General features: G+C 44.8%; 1 protein-coding gene across 1 annotated transcript in view; it reads right to left on the bottom strand.

Annotated features, from left to right (window-relative positions):
• STXBP1 (syntaxin binding protein 1) overlaps nucleotides 1-15,278 on the bottom strand; it is a 64,984-nt gene extending 49,706 nt beyond the window's left edge. Inside the window, exon 1 of the mRNA XM_040631928.1 lies at nucleotides 15,078-15,278. Coding sequence (XP_040487862.1) covers nucleotides 15,078-15,114 — 37 coding nt within the window. The 5' untranslated portion in view covers nucleotides 15,115-15,278. The remainder of the gene's footprint in view (nucleotides 1-15,077) is intronic.
• Nucleotides 15,279-20,848: the final 5,570 nt, after the last annotated feature.

Genomic DNA, 20,848 nt, shown 5'->3' with positions numbered 1-20,848 from the left:
AAATAAAAACAAAGATAGCAAGAGGTTAACAATTGCTAAATCTATGTAGAAAGTAAGTAGGTGTATTATACTGTTCTTTCAACTTTTCAGTAGGTTGGACATTTTTTTTTTAAGATTTTATTTATTTATGTGACAGAGAGACAGCCAGCAAGAGAGGGAACACAAGCAGGGGGAGTGGGAGAGGAAGAGGCAGGCTCCCAGCGGAGGAGCCCGATGTGGGACTCGATCCCAGAACGCCGGGATCACGGCCTGAGCCGAAGGCAGACGCTTAACGACTGCGCTACCCAGGCGCCCCGGTTGGACATTTTTAATAAGATTGGGGGCAGGGAAAGAATGGGTATTACCACTGTATGAGAAACTGACCAAATCTTTCAGTTTCGGTTAAAGCGTGAAAAAAAGTTATTACTTTAACTTGACTTTCAAAGTTCCTTAAAGGATAAATAGGAAGGGTGAGGTGACACAGAGGGAGAAACACCCCACTACATAACCAAAACAGTAAAGTTCAAGGTAACTCACCCAGGATTATCTGAGGGAAAGCAAACTGGAAACTCTCAGCAACCCCATGATTGCCTCATCTTCAAATCCTGAAGAACTTTTACCCAAAACATGACTAGGTCTGCAGGCTGAGTAATTTTTAAGGGGTCTGCCTCACAGTAGTCTACTGTGGAAAGCCTAGAGTGTGCAATGAACAGAGCAGAGGGCAACCCTAGCTCAGCTGCAATGTTTTACTTTCCTCAAATCCCTAGCAACTAGTCCCGACAATACTGATGTGTCCGGAGACCAGCGAGAGGCCTCTCTCCTTCCTCTCCTAGCACACCGGTGCTCAAGAAGATGGGTGAAAAGGAAGTATGAGAGAAGGGGCCAAGGTCTGCATCGCCGTGTCACTCTCAGTATGGGGGCTCTGAAAACTATCTAAGCCTAAAAGGTCTTCCTTTTCCCCCTCAGCTGCCAAACAGAAGCAGCTTTGTTCCTACTGCCATTAAAGGAAGTTCATGAGGATCATCTGTGACTGGATTAGAATCAACTGGAAAGTCCAGAGCTACATCTAAGCACGATATAAGTGGCCTTTCCTCCCTCACTATTGTAACACTGCTAGTGGCTTATACTTGTCACTGCGAAAATCTACAGTGGCACAGACATGAAAATAGTACTCTGTCCCCAATAGCCACAGAGAAGGGGAAAAAAAACCTCCCACGGTGTTTCATCCAACAGACTAGTACAATCTGACTTCCTGCTCTGGGTGGGAGTCTGGACTAGACGCTTCTAAGATTGTTCCCAGAGCCAAGATTCTACACTTTGATGCCACCTTGACATAGTATAAATCCCAAATCCTCAGAGCTTTACAACTATATCCTCATTTCCACCTCAAAACAATCCTGAACAATGAAGTTCATACAGACACAGATTGACTTTCAGATACAGAGAGAAAAACTCCGGAAAAGTACCCAAGTGCCAAGCCTCGGAGCTTGGAGAGCAAAGACTCACCCTTTCCCGAGGAGTCCTGGTTGCCGGCTCAAGCTCGCTTTCAGACAGTCTGACGATGGGCCATGTGAGTCACAAAATCATAGACACTGCTCTGCTAGATTCACCTTCCTGTCTCTGACTCTCGAGGCTGCTGGCTACTCTTCCTATGCCCATCCGAAATGTTGGCGTCCCTTGGGGGAAAACCCAGGCCCTCTTCTGGCCTATACCCTCTCCTCTGTGATCTGACCCGATCCCACAGCTTCAATGACCTGATGACGCCCCAATCCAAGTCTCCAGCCCAGACCTTCTGGGCACATCTGCCCACGGCATACTGGCCATCTCCCCTTACACAATCCATAGGCACCTGAAAAACAATGCCTATAAAAGCACACCTCCCCTGGCAAAACTGTTTCTTCTCCTTTCATATCTCAGTGAATGCCATGACCTTCCAATTGTCTGCCCAAGCCGCCCAACTCCTTTTCCTCAACCTGCTCATCAAATATTCACGACGCCCTGACCCTTCTACCTCCACAGACTCCTTCATGTCGATCTTCTTTTCAGCCACTGCTACTTCTCCATCCCCGGCAGAGCTCACCATGCCCACCTCAACAGTCTCCAGCCTGAGCCACCACAGGAGCTTCCTAATGGGATCCTCTGCCCTCAGTCTCCCTCCCTCCCACCAGCCTCCACGCAGCAACCAGAGATCTTCCTAAAGTAAATTCTTGTTCTTTCTTTTTCTTAGTAGGCTGCACACCCAATGTGGGGCCTGAACTCATGACCCTGAGATCAAGAGTCAAATGCTCTACCGACTGAGCCAGCCACCCCCTAAATTCTAACCATGTCTCCCCCTGACTTAAAACCTTCAGTGGTGTTCTGTTGCTGGAATAAAGATAGAAGTCCTTCACAAGGGGCGCCTGGGTGGCACAGCGGTTAAGCGTCTGCCTTCGGCTTAGGGCGTGATCCCGGCGTTCTGGGATCGAGCCCCACATCAGGCTCTTCCGCTGTGAGCCTGCTTCTTCCTCTCCCACTCCCCCTGCTTGTGTTCCCTCTCTCGCTGGCTGTCTCTATCTCTGTCAAATAAATAAATAAAATCTTTAAAAAAAAAAAAAAAAAAAAGAAGTCCTTCACAAGGGTAAGAAAGCCCCAAGCACCTCTCCAACTTCTCTCTGCACACTCCCTCACCCCATAGCTCCAGCCACATTGAACTTTTCTTTCTCATTCTCTTGCCATGCTGGGACATTCATCTACTTGACTGACTCTCCCCCGGGCCCCACCAACACCATTCTTCTCCCGCCTAGCTCCTCTCATCCTCCAAGTCTCCCTCATTCCCCAGGCCTTGTTGGAGGCTCCCCCAGGTGCTCCAATATCATCACACTATTGTGCCCCTCTCAGGGCACTGACCCCGATGGGCTACCATTGCCTGTCTGAATCCCACTAGGACCAGATCTACTTATACACCGTTATATCAGCTGCCCTTAGCACAGCTTCTGACACAGGAGACTGTATAAATACTGGTTGAATGAATGAAAACACTTGGTCCCAGAACCCTCTGAGGCATGCCGAAAAGGAAACAAGCTGTGATATATGGTTGGGGTTTCTCTGACATCTCAGAGATCCTCCAAACAAGGAGTGACTGCTGGAAAGTCTGATTCAAATCTGTATCTTCACAGCTGGGTTCCAGGAATTTTTTTGTTTGTTTTTCTCTACTTTTCTCCATCTCTAATTTCGTTGTTGTTGTTCCCAAGAATGAAATAGGTTTTGCTAGTGTAATAAATACTTAATATCTCATTCACTTCCTACAAGGTCAGCTTTTAGGACAGATAATTAGTAGAGATTTAAAATGAAACATCACGGGATGCCTGGGTGGCTCAGCCGGTAGAGCATGAGACTCCCGATCTAGTCCCAACAATATCGTTGTGAGTTTGAGCCCCACACTGGAGGTAGAGTTCACTTAAAAATAAATAAATAATAAATAAATAAATAAAGTGAAATATCAGTGGCATATGAGAACCAGGAAAAAAAGAATACTGGAAATCTGCCCTCCGAGAGCTTGCAATTTGAGCCATTAGTAGTTACTCCTGCTTCAGGGCCTCAGAGACACAGATCGAGAGCAGATTGGTGTATATCAGAAGCAAATTGCTTTGTTTTAAGCAATACAAATTCTCCCAAAGAGCATCAGAATGGACATCCGCTAGCTGTTGTCTAGTGATTATTAGATCCCGTGTCTATGAAAAGCATAGTAATTCATTTCCTTGACTCTTCTAATAACTTATTCACTAACCTTAAGCAGTAAACTAATCTCTATAATTATACCCGTAAAGTAGTAATAACCCCTTATAGTGACTCTTTATTGTCTTCCAAGCAATTTTTTTGTTTATTATTTAATGTGAGCCTTAAAAGAACTGTGTGATGCTGAGAGCAGCATTCCTAATTTTAAAAGAGGTTTAATAAGATGTCCAGGTCACCTAGCCACTAAGTGTGAGAACCGGGACTATCAGCTAGATGTTCTGACTTCTGGTCCAGAATTTTTTCCACTTACCCAATACTGCTTCTCATGGATAAAATACATATAATACCAAAAAACTGCGTGGAGGGAAAAAGGTAAGGAAAACTCTTACTTGCTGATATTCAGATGAAGTCTTGGACACCTCACCCTGACTTTAGGGCCAGGGACAGCCCTGCACACTAGCAACTAACTGGTTGAAGCAAGCAAAAAGACCAAGCTAGGGATTCTCCAACATTTCTCATGTAGGTGAGCCATGGGACTAGCGTTCACATTTTATAGCTGTTGAATTGCTAGTGATGACTATAAAATTTGGCCTGAATGCTCCACTAAAGAAAAGATACTTCATTAGCTGCCAAACACCTGTTTGTCTAAGAGGTGCTGCATGCCAAAAAAGCCAGAGGGAAAATCTTTCAGCGCACATTCAATAGGCCCTTTTTGGATCCTGTGGCAGATAATATGCTCTTTTACATCTGATGGGTAACACACATGTTACCTGAGTCCCAAACCACCTGTTATGGGAATTTTGCCCCAATTTAAACTGCTAAAAAAGGTGAGGGGGGAGAGCACGCCTGGATGGTTCAGTCAGTTAAGCCTCTGACTCTTGATTTCAGCTCAGGTCATGATCTCAGGGTGGTGATCTCAAGGAGCCTCGTATCAGGCTCCGTGCTGGACGTGGAGCTTGCTTAAGATTCTCGCTCTCCCTCTGCCCTCCCCACCTCTTGCATGCTCTAAAAAAAACAGATTAATTAAAAACTGTCAATCCATGGGGCGCCTGGGTGCCTCAGTCGTTAAGCATCTGCCTTCAGCCCAGGGCGTAGTCCCAGGGTCCTGGGATCAAGCCCCGCATCGGGCTCCCTGCTCCACTGGGAGCCTCCTTCTTCCTCTCCCACTCCCCTGCTTGTGTTACCTCTCTCACTGGCTCTCTCTCTCTCTGTCAAATAAATAAATAATGGCAAGACAAAGCTGTACTCAGATGAAAATTCATATCCTTTGATACTTTATGAGGAAAAAAATTAACCAATCATTTGATTCAAGAAATTAGAATAAGAGGGGAGCCTGGGTGGCTCAGTTGGTTAAGCGTCTGCCTTCAGCTCAGGTCATAATCCCAGGGTCCTGGGATCAAGCCCCACATTGGGCTCCCTGCTCAGCGGGAAGTCTGCTTCTCCCTCTCCCCCTGCCCCTACCCTGTTCATGCTCTCTCTCTCTCTCAAATAGATAAATAAAAATAAAAAGACAATTAAAATAGACAAGTCTCTAGCACATATTTCCATGAAAATAATAACACAAACAGGGTAAAATGAGAGAGAGGATCATAACAATTAATACAGGAGATATTTTTTAAATTAACAAATTTAATTTAAAGTCAACAAATTTAAAATTTTCAAGTTGAAAGGCCTATTTTATAGGGAAATACAAATTGCCAAAATTAACTAAAGAAGTAGACAATTGGACAAACAGATGAATCAAATACTTATCCTCTCTCCTCAAAAAGCAACAAACGCAAATACCTTTATGGATAAATCATTTCTGACATTCAAGGAAGGGAATTCTTATGTTATTTCATCTATTCTGAAACATACAAAAAGATGGGGAACTTTCCATTTCATTTAATGAGAGAGAAATTCAGATATAGAAGATCTAAAAAAGATTTAAAAGAGAGAAAAAATACACATACATAAAATATGGTGCTCAACTGTTCATTCCAAATACGTACTGAGTGCCTACTATGTACCAGTACTATTCTAGGTGCTAGGGATACAACAGTGAACAAAATAGTCTATGCTCTCGTACGAATTACATTTGGCTGGTGGAAGCACGGATAAACGAGTAAGTACGAAATGTCAGATAGTGACAGTTCAGCACAGTAAGGAGGGGACAGGAAATTCTGGAGGAAAGTTTTCATTTTATATAAAGTAGTCAAGGAAGATCTCACTAGTAAGGTGGCATTTGACCAGAGACTTAAAGGAATTAAGGGAACAAGCATATTTCAAACATAGGGAACAATAAATACAAAGCCCCGAGATGGGAATATAATTGAAATGATCAAAGAACAACCAGAGGGCTCCAATATTAAAAAATACATATGTAAAAATAATAAGTAGAATTTAACAATACAGAAAAAGGATAATACATGACAACAAAGTAAAGCTGTTTCAGAAATGCAATGATATCCAATATTACAATTAGATTATACTAATAGATTAAGAAAAACTACATGATCATTTCAAAAGAAACTGAAAAAGTAGATAATACTGATTTAAAAAACAAACTCTTAGTAAGCTGGAACTAAACAGAAGTAGTTCAAATATCACTTTCTCAGGGAAGCTTTCTCTAACCTTCCCTAACTTAGGCCAGGCCTCCCTGTTACACGTGCTCATAGTGTCCTATACCATTTCTCTGTAATTCTTATCACAATTGTAGCTAATCATTTTTTGTACTATCTGTAAGACAACAACGTTAAAATCCTTTAAAAAAGTGAGGAGTTTAGGGGCGCCTGGCTGGCTCAGTCATTATAGCATATGACTCTTAGAGTCGTGAGTTCAAGCCCCATGTTGGGGATGGGGCCAACTAAAAATATAATATAATATAATATAATATAATATAATATAATATAATATAATATAACGTAAATAAGGAGAGTTTTTAAAAAATATATTTATTTATTTATTCATTTTAGAGAAGGGGGAGAGGCAGAGGGAGAGAGAACCTTAAGCAGATTCCATGCTGAGGGTGGAGCCCTTTGCAGGCCTCCATCCCACAACCCTGAGATCGTGACCTGACCTGAAACAAAGAGGTAGACGCTTAACCTTTGTGCCACTCAGGCACACCAGGAAGTTTTTTTTTTTTAAAGATTTTATTTATGTATTTATTTGAGAGAGAAAGCATGCACCGTACGTGCAGGTGATGGGAGGCGCAGGGAGGAGGCAGAGGGATAAAACCTCAAGCAGACTTCATGCTGAGCCGGAAGCCCCACTCAGGCTCAATCCCAGAACCCTGAGATCATGACCTGAGCCGAAATCAAGAGTCAGGTGCTCAACAGCTGAGCCACCTAAGTGCCCCTAAATAAGGAGTTTAAAAAATATGATACTTTTGAGATGCCTGAGCAGCTCAGTGAGTTAAGTGTTTGCCTTCAGCTCAGGTCATGAGCCCAGGGTCCTGGGATGAGTGCTTTTCCCTCTGCCTACGGCTTCCCCTGCTTGTGCTCACGTCCTCTGTCTCTCTCTGATAAATAAATAAAATCTTTAAAAAAAAGAAAAATATTATACTTTTAATTAATAAACTGGGAATGAAGACACAATGAGACCACTCAGCAAAAGTAACTTCTAAATTTTAAATGAATTGTGTAAAAGGACAGAATCACAACCACTACAAGAAAAAGTAGGGGTTTTATTGTTGTTGTTTTTTAAGGCTTTATTTATTTGAAAAAGAGAGAGTGCACTTGCCCACAAGCAGGGGAGGGGAAGAGGGAGAGGGAGAAACAGATTCCCTGCTGAGCAGGGAGCCCCCTGCAGGGCCAATCCCAAGACCCTGAGATCATGACCTGAGCTGAAGTCAGACACTTAACCAACTGAGCCACCCATGTACCCCCCAAAAATTTGTTTTTAATCAAAAGTATACAGAAAGAGGGGCACCAGTCATTAAGCGTCTGCCTTCGGCTCAGGGCGTGATCCCAGGGCCCTGGGATAGAGCCCCACATCAGGCTCCCTGCTCTGCTGGGAGCCTGCTTCTTCCTCTCCCACTCCCTCTGCTTGTATTCCCTCTCTCGTTGGCTGTCTCTCTCTGTGTCAAATAAATAAAGTCTTAAAATTACACAGAAAGATAAAAGGTAGAAGATTAATGAAATAAACTGGTCAGATTTATTTACATACTTATCATTTATTGAAGATTTCCACTTTTACATTTAAAAGACAGTAAAAATGGTAACTTCAAATGAAAATAATATGTAGATTAGAAATGTAATTTTAACAATCTAATTTAAAAATTGGCAAAGGAGGGGGTACCTGGGTGGCTCAGTCAGTTAAGCATCTGACTCTTGATTTCGGCTCAGGTCATGGTCTCAGGATTGTGAGACTGAGCCCTGTGTGGGGTTCCACACTGTGTGTGGAATCTGCTTAATATTCTCTTCTTCTCCCTCTGCCCCTTTCCCCTCCCTCTCTAAATAATAAAAATAATAATAAATAAATAAAAATGGGTAAAGGATCTGCGTAGACATCTTTCAAAGAAGATCTACAAATGGCCCAATAAGTAGATGAAAAAAAATGCTTATCTCTAGCCATCAGGGAAATGCAAATCAAAACCACAATGGAATAGCCCTTCATATCTACAAAGATGGCTATAACAAAAAAGACAGATAATAACAAGTGTTGACAAGGATATTATGAAATTGGAAACCTTATATACTGTTGGTGGGAATGTGTAGCCACTTGGGGAAAGGAAATGGTAACTCTTTCCTCAAAGAGTTAAATATAGCTACCATATGACCCAGCAATTCTATTCCTATGTATCTGCCCAAGAGAATTGAAAAGACATGTTAAAAAAAAATAAAAATAAGATAGAAATAAATGTAACATGTATTATTCTATTCCATGAAAATGGTATATCACTCCACTTACTTAAGCCTTCTTTGATTTCTTTCATCAGTGTTTTATAGCTTTCAGCATATAGACCTAGAACATATTCCACTAGATTTATACAAATATCTCATTTTCTTTTTCATTCTACTATAAATGGTACTATTTTAAATTTCAATTTCTATATGGATTTTTGTAAACTGACTTTGTATTCTGCAACTTTGCCAAACTATATGTAATCCTCTTCATAGGGTTGCTCCCTTATTTGTGAAGCTAAGAATTATGATTTTCACATTGCAATAAAGCTAAGACACTAAAATATTAAAAGTAAATTTGTTAAAATGTCGATTCTTCCCAAACTGATCTATAGATTTAACACAATTCCAATCAAAATACCAGAAAATGTTTTTAAATAGAAATAGATATGCTGATTCTATAATTTATACAGAAAAGCAAATGAACCAAAAAAACCAAAACAATTATGGAAAAGAAGAACAAAGTTGGAGAACTCACAATACCTGGTTTCCAGTCTTACTTCAAAGCTACAGTAATTGGCACAGAGTGGATGTTGGTGAAAGCATACATACAGATCAATGACACAGAAGTGAGTCCAGAAATGGACCCACTCATATATGGCCAACTAATTTTCAACAAAGAACAAAGACAATTCAATGGAAAAAAGGACAGTCTTTTCAACAAATGGGGCTAGAACTGGACACTTACATACAAAAAAAATTGACACACACACACAAATGAACCTCCTAACTCACACGATACACAAAAATTAACTCAAAATGGATCAAAAATTAAATATAAGGCCTAAAACTATAAAACTTCTAGAAGAAAAGACAGAAAATTTATAAAACACAAAATATTTGTGAATTTGGGCTGAGCAAGGATTTCTGAGATAGGACACCAAAAACACAATCCATAAAAGAAGAAATTTATAAATTAGAACTTTTCTGAAAAATACTGTTCATAGAATGAAAAGACAAGACACAAACTGTGGGAGGAAAGATTTGTAAATCATGTAACTGATAAAAGACTTCCACCCAGGATATACAGACCTCTCAAAACTTAATTGTAAGGAAATAACCCAATAAAAAATATGCAAACCATTTGGACATTTCAGCAAAGACATACAGATGACACTAAATGCATAAAAAAAAATGCTTCTCATCATCATCAGTCATCAGCAAAATGCAAATCAAAACCATCATACGGGGGTGACTGGGTGGGTTAAGCGTCTGCCTTCAGCTCAGGTCATGATCCCAGGCTCCTGGGATGGAGCCCTGCATCAGGGCTCCCTGCTCAGTGGGGAGTCTTCTCTCTCTCCCTGTGCCCCTCCCTACCACTCATTCTCTCTACCTCAAATAAATAAATCTTTTAAAAAGATTAAAATAAAACCATCATACCAATACCTATCAGAATGGCTAAAGATTGATCGATTGATTGATTGATTTTTAAGTAGGCTCCATGCGAGGCAGGCGTGGAGGCCAACATGGGGCTTGAGCTCACGACCTTGAGATCAAGCAAGACCTGAGCTGAGATCAGGAGTCAGATGCTTAACCAACCGAGCCACCCAGGCGCCCCAGAATGGCTAAAATTTTAAAAACATATAATACCATGTACTTACAAAGATGCTGGTAGGAACGTATATGGTATACCTACTTTGGAAAACAATTTGGCAGTTTCTTATAAAGTTAAACATACACTTACCACATGACCCATTAATTCCACTCCTAGGTATTTACATATCCGAGTGATCTGTTCACATAGAACCTGTGTGTGAATGCTTGTAAAAGCATATGCAAGTATCCAAATGCAAATAACTAAGATGTCCTTCAGCTGGCAAAGTGATAAACCAAGTGCACCCACACAAAAGAACAGCAGTCAGCAATGAGAAGGGACAAACTACAGACACAGGCAACGTGATGAGTCTCAAGCGCATTGTACTAAAGTTAAAGAGGTCATATTCAAAAAGCCACATACTGTATGATTCCATCGATGTGACATTCTGGAAGAGGCAAAACTATAGGGACAGAAAAGTGTTCAGAGTTTGCCCAGGGCTGGGGTGGAAGGAGAGGTTGACTAGAAAGGGCAGCACATGGGAATTTGAGGGGGTAATGACATTGTTCTGTATTTTGGGTATGGTGGTGGTTACATGACTGTATGTAATGGCTGAAATGTGAAGAACTATTCACTGAAAAGGGTGAATTTTACTGTATGCAAATTATACCTAGATTTTAAAACTGGAAAAAATACAATATGTATGTATTTCAAAAAATACTTGCTATTTGTATGCTAACCAAAGTTTCTACAGAAAAAAGAGGAGTGTAAGAATGAATGGAGATTGCTTCTATCTAGGTGCCCTCTCAATTTCTGACACATCCTATGAATCATGGCCTGGTCTGAAAAAGGTATGTACTTAATGTGCAAATCGAAACTGCATTCTTTTCTAGAGGAATGTGATTCTTACAAACAAACATGAGAAGAAATTGCTAGCAGCTAGAAAACAACAAGAAAGACAAATAGAACTCCCTGCATCGTTGTAACACACTGACAAAAAACTTCAGGGAACAGAAATAAACTGTGGATCACAACATGGATTTATATATCGAAACGTCATCTATTAACAAAGAATAGATATAAAATGCCACAGAAAATGAAATCCTCCTTTCCCTTACAATCTCTTTGTAGAGAGCAGAAAACAAGTACATTTTACAGAAAGAAAATGAAGAAAAAAGGGCAAAGATACAAGTAGAACTGGAAACAAGTTGGGTCAGATTACAACTTGTCCATAGGTTCTTCAGGCTGATTCTCCCATATTCCAGTTCATTTGCACCTCTGTCAAGAAAATTTTTTTAAAGATTTTACTTCTTTATTTGAGACAGATAGAGAGGGCCTAAGCAGGGAGGAGGGGCAGGGGGAGAGGGAGAAGCTGACTCCCCACTAAGCAGGGAGCCTGATGCGGCGCTCGATCCCAGAACCCTGGGATCATGACCTGAGCCAAAGGCAGACACTTAACCGCCTGAGCCACCCAGGTGCTCCTTTCAAGAAATTTATCTTAGACTCCCTTCTCCCCCAAAACTTTGGCCCCACAGGACATAGCTAGTTTATCTTGTGCTCAAAATCCTCTAACACTTACTGACCCTTTTTGTGGATCTTTTCATGATGATAATATTTACTGAATTCACTGTGTGCTAAGAACTGTGCTAAGTGCTGCACTACGTCATATAACACTCATAGAACCCCCACAAGGTAGGTGCTATTATAACTCATTTTATAGTTTAAGAAATTGAGGCACAAAAATGGTCCCTTATTTGCCAAAGTCACATGGCTAATATGCGGTGAGCCAGAATATTATGCCAGGTAATCTAATTCCAAGAGCCCATTCTCTGAATTGCTATACATAAAGATTAAGTCATTCATTCAGCATCTACTGAGTCCCAAGCACTAATTCACACACTACGGATAGATAAAAGAATAAGACAAGCTTTACTCTCCCCTGAAGGAACTTCCGGTCTAGCTGGGCAAGACTAACACAACGACATGTAATACACTGAGTATATCCTGTGTAGGGGAAGCAGAAGAGGGGGTGACAGGGAAAACTTGGAAGTAACAGAGAAAGTTCCTCAGGATTGTCTATGTCTGTCACAACAGTATGAGTGTCCCATATTTCAGTCTCCCATAGTTCCTAGCAGGCTGTGATCGAACAAACATTGTTGAATGAACAGCTTAAAGTTGACCTACCTCCTCTACTTCTGTTGTGCCTGTACCTACTGCCACTCTAAAACTCAACTCAGAAAGATGTGACAAGTAGCCAAAAACTACATTTATCTTGTCCTCCATTGTATGCTTCATTCATTGACATTGCACAGAGTCAGCCACCGTTCTTAGCATGGAGTCAGTGGTGAACATGCCAGATAAAAACCCTGCTCTCATTCAAGTGGATCAAACAATCAAAGAAAAAAAAAAAAAAACCCACAAAAAAACACAAAACAACTCCCCCCAAAAAACAAACAGAAAAAAACTGAACAAGATCATTTCAGTTAATGTGAAGTGCTACAAAGAGTATAAAATGAGGAAATACAATCAATAGTGACTATCAGGTGTTAATTTAGTTTGGGAAGACCAGGCTGCATAGGGAACATTTAAACTGCATGTTGGTTAAAAAAATTATTTATTTTACTTTTATTTTTAGAGAAAGAAAGGAAAAACTAGAAAAGCCCATCCAAAATTAGGTGCCAGAATTAACCTGTGTCACTGACAAATAATTGCAATATTTTTTCCCAAAATTTATACATAACTCAAATGTTATCAGAACAGATGCTGTTCACGCATTCACCAATTTTATGTAAAACTGATTTGCTTTTCATAAACAGTGGTCTTGCTTTATTTCAGAAAAGAAATTTTGGCCATATTGCATTACTGATTTTTTTTTAACCTTTATGCTGGCTTCTAAAAATGTGGCGGGGGGGGGGGGGTACTAAGGAGCTACAGCATGAACAAGGGTCCTGGCAAAAGGATGCAAAAATTTATTTCTATAACACTTAAGGTTTTTATTTTAAAAGCACAGTATTCAAATAAAACATCTGAAAGAAAGTAACATGTAACACAACATTGCATATTTCAAAACCCTTTAAAAGGCTACTGGGAGAAAATGGTATATATAGAAAAATGAAAAGAGTTATTTTTTAACTAATGTTGCAAGGAAATGGACATTAGGTTTTAAAAAATTAATTAACACTGATTTTGGCAAGTCATTTAACTGCTACGAGCCTCCATTTCTTTCCCACAGGCAAAACGACATTAAAGGATCCCTCATGGGTCCTTCCAGCCCTAAACGCCTTGATTCTCCTAAGAAAATAGAAGGTAGATGATTCAGAAACTTTACTGCATGAGGAAGGCAGGTGTTACTGCGGGCACTTTTTAAAACTTGCTCATTTGGGTTTCAGTTTTTAAGACAATTTTCTTCTGATGCAATAGGTCAGGAAAGGCTGTACAACAAGTGGGAATATCTCCTATATATCAACGGAAAAACTAGGGAAGAAAAACAGTTGTGATGCTCAAAAGAAACGCTACACACATCTAAAAACGTCTGATGAGAGAGCGCTGTAATAATAGAATCACTGGAAAGGAAACGGTCATTTCCACCACTTTTATTCTATTTCCTTTCTTATCCTCTCCTGCAGAGAAAAGCCCAGTTTTAATTTTTTCCTAAATCCGAAAGAGGTAGCAAAAGCCACAGAAATCCTTACACGTTTTTTATTAAAGAAATCGCCAAAATATTGAAGAGGCATTATGTGTCTACACCTATCATCAATCTTACTTAGCACCGAGGACGCCGTTTCCAAATATTATCACCAACAGCCCTCACTCCGCTGCAGCCGACACTCACCACCATCCATTTTTAAAAATCCATTTACGCCGAGCCTTTCATCCAAACCCATCAACAACCATTTCCTCCCTGCAACAGTGGTTTGGACTGCCCGAAACGTCCAGCCAAGCCAGGGCTGGGTCCTGCCAGCAGGGAGACTGCAGACTGCGGTGCTGGGCAGAGCAGGGCAGCTCCTGCCGCCGCACGCTAAAGCTTTCCGCCTCCTCCCGAGTGATTTAAGAGGGTTCGGGACCCAGATAAGACCCCGCCCTTGCAGCCACGACCCCAAAACGGGAGGAGGAGAGAGGCGGCCTCAGCTTAGCAGAGCCAAGCCTTTGGATAAACAGGCTGCTCCTCCCCAGCGGCCAGCAGCGGCCGGGGCTGGGCGAGCGGCGCGTAGCGGCCGGTGCGCGCCGAGCCGCTCCCAGGTGGGTCTCCGCAGCTGGGGACCGCGGCTCTGGCTCCCGGAGGGGGTGGGGGTGGCGGCGCGGGCCGCGATCTCGCTCGTCACGATTCACCAAGCAGAGTGGGAAAGAGGGAGGGACTGGAGGCAGAAAACGGAACGGAATCAGGGAGCTCGGGGAATAAAGAAGGCAAGGAAGGGGAGAGGGAAGGGGGGAGAAGATGATGGGAGTGAAGAATGGGGGGGGGGCAGGGGAGGGTGATAGGTGCAGAAGGGGAGGGTAATGGGCTGCAGGGGGTAAAGGCGAGGTGAAAGGGAGGGATAGGGTGCTGGGGGTTCGGGAAGGGGGAGGAAGAAGGAATGGCGTGAAGGGGGGGATGGGGTGAGGGGGAGAAAAATGGGGGTGAGGAGGGAGCGGTGGGGTGGTAAAGAGGGAAGAGCGGGATGGGGATGCAGGGGCGGGATGGGTGAAGGAGGACGGGGTGAAGAGGGGAAGGGTGGGCTGCAGGGGGAGGAATGCGGGAAGGGGAGAGCGGGGGAAGCAGGGAAGCGGGCGCCGGCCGCAGGAGGCCGGGAGGGACTTCCCTGAGAGGAGGGCGGCGCCGGAATAACGGGACCCTCCCAGCCCCGAGCCCCCAGCCGGGCGGGGCGAGCAGCCGGCGCCGAGGCCGGGGCGCCGCGGGCAGGTACGGTGCCCCGCTCCTGCCGGGCAACCGCAGCCCTCGCCCGCGGGAGGACCCCGATTCCACTTACTCTCTCCGACCACGGCTTTGAGGCCAATGGGGGCCATCGCGCTGCGCGAGTCTCCGGGTTTCGAGTCTCCTCAGGCGACGCCCGCGGACACGGCTACCTCCCCGGGTCCGCGCGCTCTGCCGGCCGCAGCCCTCTGCTCCGCAGCCGCGCTCGGGCTCGACTGACGCGCGGACTCGCCGCGGAGGCGCGGCGCGAACCAGAGCGAGGCTGCCGACCGGCCGGCGCGCGCGCGCGGGCGGGGCTGGCCGGGGGCGGGGCCTTGTGCCAGCCGTCAGCGTCACCCGCGCGCCTCCGCCAATCGCACTGCGGCCCGGGAGCCCGGCCCCGCCCTCCGAGATGCGGCTGGACGCGAGGCGGTCCCTGGCTGGCGCGAAAGCCGCGCCCTCCCCCTCACCTCACGCGCCGCGCGCACTCTGGCAGTCGCGCGCTCCTGGGGCGCAGGGTCCTAAAGTCCCGTGCGCCGCCTCCGCACCTGGCCACAGGCTCCTGACAAGCTCCCTCTTCCTGAAACCGCGTTATGTCCTGTCTTTCCTCTTCCTGGGAACCCTCCATTTTCGCCTGCCCACATGAGGAACTCAGAGACTCCTAACCACAACATAACTGGAGGTTTATCGGCATCATCTCTCTCTGGGTACCTATAGCCACATACCCACCATTCACTGAGCTCTCATGTGTCAGACTCCACGCTAAGCGCTTTACTGCATCATCTCAATAAATCCTCACAGTAATTAAGAATTGTTTTTAATCTCTATTTTTAGATGAAAACAAAACAAACAAAAAAAACCCGAGGCTCAGAGAATTGAGCACTAGAGTTGCTCTCAGGCTGTGTAACATTCATTAGCAAATATTGAGTGGTCTCCCACTACTCTATGCAAGCTACTATTCCGGGTGTTGGAGCTACAGCCATGTACAAGGCACACTCGGATCCGAGTCTTTGGGCACTCAAAAGGCTAGAAATCTCGAAGTCCCAAGTCTGATAGGAATATGCTGTATTCCAACTCAGGTCTCAGCATCTCCTTACAGGAGTCCACATTACCAAAGTGGTCCCAAGCCAGTTTTTGATGGACTTTTTTTTTTTTTAAGATTTTATGTATTTATTTGATAGAGGGCGAGAAACAGAGAGCACAAGCAGGGGGAGTGGTAGGCAGAGGGAGAAGCAGGCTCCTGGATGAGCAAGGAACGCGATGCAGCACTTGATCCCAGGACCCTGGGATCATGACCTGAGCTGAAGGCAGATGCTTAGCCGACTGAGCCACCCAGGTGCCCCTTTGTGGACTTTCTTTATTGATGAGGAAGGTTATTTTTGAAATATGGCACTGGACTCACCTCTGGCTTCAAAGAAAAGCAAATGAGTTGAGCCAATTAAAAATCAAAAAGGACAGGAGAGCTAGAAATCATAAAATCAGTGAATACTCATTAAAATCTTGGAACAACTCTGTGAGTTAAGTCCTCTTTTCTTAATATTATTAAGAAATGTAATAATATTTACAGATGAAAAAAATTGAGATTCAGAGAAGCTAGGAGCTTTGCTAGTAAGTGACAAAGGAAAGATCTAATTCCAAAATCTGAATTCTGAATCATTATTTTACACCAAGCAGTTAAAGAAGCTGAGGCCCATAGGAGGACTTTCCAAAGGCCACACACAATGAAGAATGGCAGAGCCAGGACAAGAGGCCACATGTCCTAGTTCAGCGACCAGCCCCAGGGCAGGAAGATTTGACCATCTTCTTGTCCCCACCCCAATCTACCCCAACAGAACTTTCACATGCTTTCACAGGGAGAGTAAGTGCTTGCCTATCATTTCGTCTGGGCTCTGCCTGTTACCCGAGGAAGGTATTGATAGTCTCAGGGTGCATTTGGGGAAGGGGGAGATAATTTGTAAATGTGAGGGAGCCTAGGATGCACTTGTAAGGCTGCATGCTCCCCCCTTAGCCAGCAGAGATTGCCCTCAAGGAGCCAGTATTCTAGCTGAGGAGACAGACAGGAATCAAGGAGTCAGACACAGCATTGAGTTACTGTCCTAATAAGTGATGAAACAGGACAGGGGCTGTGAGAGTGAGTAACAGAGCACGTGACCCGGTGGACCTGGTGAGGTACAGTCAGGGCAGGCTTCCTGAGATGAGTAAAAGGTAGCAAGAGGGGTCTGGGACAGTGTCCCAGGCAGATCTACAGAAAATGCAAAGACCAAGTGTCAGAAAGGACTCTGGCTTTTCCAGGAACAGAGAGGGGACCAGTGTGGCTGGAGGAGAGTCTGAGGGGCAGGATAGAGAGGAAAACCCCGAGGGGTAGGCCTCACTGCAAGGCTCCAGGACATTTTGGTAGCCTGGAATCTGTGTGGGGACTTCCTCAAAGGTCACAGACAATAAAATATAGCAGCTTGTTATTTTCTGCAGAGGGAAGGACAAAAAAAGAAATCTTTTCCTGTGGATGTGTACCTGAGATGTTCACTAGGGATGGCAAAAATCAGAACGGATGCTATTCTAAATAGGCTGGTTGAAAAAGCAAGTGGGGTGACAGACTGTGAACTCACTCAGGAACCCCTGACTCTGGACTGGAAGATTGGAATCTTTCCGTATGTGAAATCCAAGACCTGTCTCGAGACCTCCTGACATCGCTGAGCCTTGGTTTCAACATCTGTGAAACAAGGACAATAGAACTTCCTGGCCTCAGAGGAGGCAGCGAGATGACCTACACGTTAAGGTAAAATCCTCCATCAGTCATCATGCCTATTGCCCTTTGCTTTGTATTCTTTATTTGCATATACGTTTGATACACCCCAGGCACCACGCAAAGGGCCCTCATGAATTTTCATTGAATTCTCACTACAGCCCCACGAGGTCAGTGCTATTATTATTTATTTTTCCTGGTGCGCAGGGAGGTCAAGTCACTTGCCCAAGGTCACATGGCCCTAAGCGCAGACCGGGGACTCGCGCTCTGACTTTCTGGTGCCCAGGGGAGAACATCCAACGTCCAGGCGCAGCCCCAGTGCCCTGACCCTCTCCTTAGAGAGGTCTGGCTGTGTGGACTGCTTGCTGGGAGCATATCAACAACCAGAACCTGGACCTCTTGGGAATTCGTACCCAGGCTAGCCCTCAGCGCGGCTCCCCAGCCCAGCGCCCCAGCCCAGCCAGAGCGCGGGGCGGGGCTGCGGCCGCAGGATGCGCTGGGCTAGTCCGAGGCCCGGCAGGTGCGCTTGCAGCTGCGCATGCGCGGCCTGCAGCCTCTGCAGAGCCCTGGTGCGGACTAGCCGCTGGGGGTAGGAAGAGTCCTGTGATTTACGCACGGGTCATGTGACGGCAGGGAGCCTGCTTGTGGGTTGGCCGCTGCACCTCCAGGAGACAGGCAGGTGGGGGGATGGATGCAGAGTGGAACAGGAAGAAACTGGAGGTCTGAGCATAAGGGTGGTGAGCAGCGTGGAGGGACTAAGAGACAGGAGAGAGGGACAGACGAGCCAGAAGTGGCAATGGGGCTGACCAAGTTGAGCCAGAAGCAACCAGCGTAGTTGTTGCCACCAAACCTACTGATACTGTGGACCCAGTGGCTTGGGTCCCCTGCACACCCAGGGCCTGTTGGAGAGCCCTTCTTTCACAGTCTCGGGCTTGCACCTAACCCCCTCTGCTTTAAAGCCTCATCATCAACTGCATTTGTCCACGTTCACCTCCACCCCTTCCCATGGCCACTGGACATTTAGATTCCACTACATTCTTTTAGTAGCAGATTCTAAAGACTTCAACAAGATAATATTTGTAAGATTCTTTTTTTTTTTTTTAAAGATTTTATTTATTTATTTGACAGAGATAGACAGCCAGCGAGAGAGGGAACACAAGCAGGGGGAGTGGGAGAGGAAGAAGCAGGCTCATAGCGGAGGAGCCTGATGTGGGGCTCGACCCCGGAGCACCGGGATCACGCCCTGAGCCGAAGGCAGACGCTTTAACCGCTGTGCCACCCAGGCGCCCCAATATTTGTAAGATTCTTTACCTAGTACTGGGTACCTAGTAAGGACCCAATGAATGTTAGCTATTAATATCATTAACAATAACATGAAGCTGTGTCCTGCCTTTGTTGCAGCTGTAGATTCGTGGCAGAGAATGAAAAAGTAATTGTCTCCATCACAGCCACCCACAGTCCTCAAACCTACAAAAAGCTGCTGGGCCTAGAGTCCTTAAGTTTGGTACATCCTTGGCCCCTAGAGTGAGTTAACAGATTTTTGTATTTGAGTTCAGAATATAATATCGAAAGGGCTTTTTTTCAAAGTCTAGGCCAGGGTCTCAAATTCAAAGGACTGTAGAGGCCATGTGGAAGGGAGTAACCACCCAGAGGTGGCCAACTGCCGACTACATGCCTTGCCCAGAGGGGCAGTCCTTACTCAGCTCCAGTCAATAGTTTTTCATGCAGCAGCCAAGGGTCTTGATGGTAAGAATTGTGACATCTCCCAATGGTTAAGTATTGCTATGGACTAAAAATATTTTTTTAGTAACACCACCATTGGCCAAACAAAAAACATCTGAGGACCGCATCCAGCCCCCAAGGCACCTGCATGCAAAACTCTGGGGAACCAAAGGGAAAGGTTGGAGTCCTCCATTTGGCAGGTTCCCAGAGAAGCCCTGACTTTTACTCCCCTCACATAGAGCCCCATTGTGGGCAGGGCTCTGGACAGGCATAGTGATAGTGTGAATGCCTGACATCAACCACCAAAACCTTTCCCACTCAGCCTTGAGAGGCAGGAAAGAGTCCCTTTGCTCAGCCTGGCTCTGGGGCAGAGATTAGGGCCAGCCACTTTTCAAATGGACTAGTGAACACTGTAGTGGAAACCTCTACAGATGGCTGATGTGGACAGTTCAGACTTGCCTGGACTGTGAGAATCCCAGGAATAAGGAAAGAGCTATCCCCGAATGCCAGATACTAGAAGTCTCAGTGACCTCAGCCAGTGGGGGCTTAAAGCTATTTGTTTTGTTTTGTTTTTTTGTTTGTTTGTTTTAAAGATTTTTATTTATTTGACAGCATGAGAGCGAGCACAAGCAGGGGGAGCGGCAGGCAGAGGGAGAGGGAGAAGCAGGGGCCCTGCCGAGCAGGGAGCCCAACATGGGGCTCGATCGCAGGACCCTGGGATCAGGACCAGAGCTGAAGGCACATGCTCAACTGAACGAGCCACCCAGGTAACCCCTTAAAGCTGGTTTTATTTGATTTAGAAAAATAAAGAAATATGGCATTTTTTACACCGTGGGTATCAAAGAGCAATTTGTGTCTTTTACACTTTACATTAAATTGTTATAGGATCTCAGAGGAAGGAATTTTCATTCCAACTGGGGAAATAGTTTTGTTTAGATGTGTTTTGCTTCTGGCCAGTTTGACTAGAGAGATTCATGAAAGAAGTAGCAGTTTAGCTGAGCCCAGAAGATGAAGAGAGAGGTCAAATCCAATCAAGAAAAGAGGATGCGGCGCCTGGGTGGCTCAGTTGGTTAAGCATCTGCCTTCTGCTTAGGTCATGATCTCGGGGGGGCCTGGGATTGAGTCCCGTGCTGGCCTCCCTTCTCAACGGGAGCCTGCTTCTCCATCTCCCTCTGCTGTTCCCCCTACTTGTGCTCTCTGGCTCGCACTCTCTCTCTCTCTGTCAAATAAATAAATAAAATCTTAAAAAAAAAAAAAAAAGGGAGCATAGACCCGTGGTTCCCAAAGTGTGTGCTGAGGCACCCTGAGGTGCCACAGCAAATTAACAGAAGCATAGTAAAATATTTTAAATTTTGGAGAGAAACAATGATATCATCTGTTGG

This window comes from Ursus maritimus, unplaced genomic scaffold (assembly GCF_017311325.1).
Source record: "Ursus maritimus isolate PB19 unplaced genomic scaffold, ASM1731132v1 scaffold_17, whole genome shotgun sequence".
NCBI lineage: Eukaryota > Metazoa > Chordata > Mammalia > Carnivora > Ursidae > Ursus > Ursus maritimus.
Note: the sequence above shows the minus strand (reverse complement) of the source record. Positions and strands in the feature narration are given on the sequence as shown.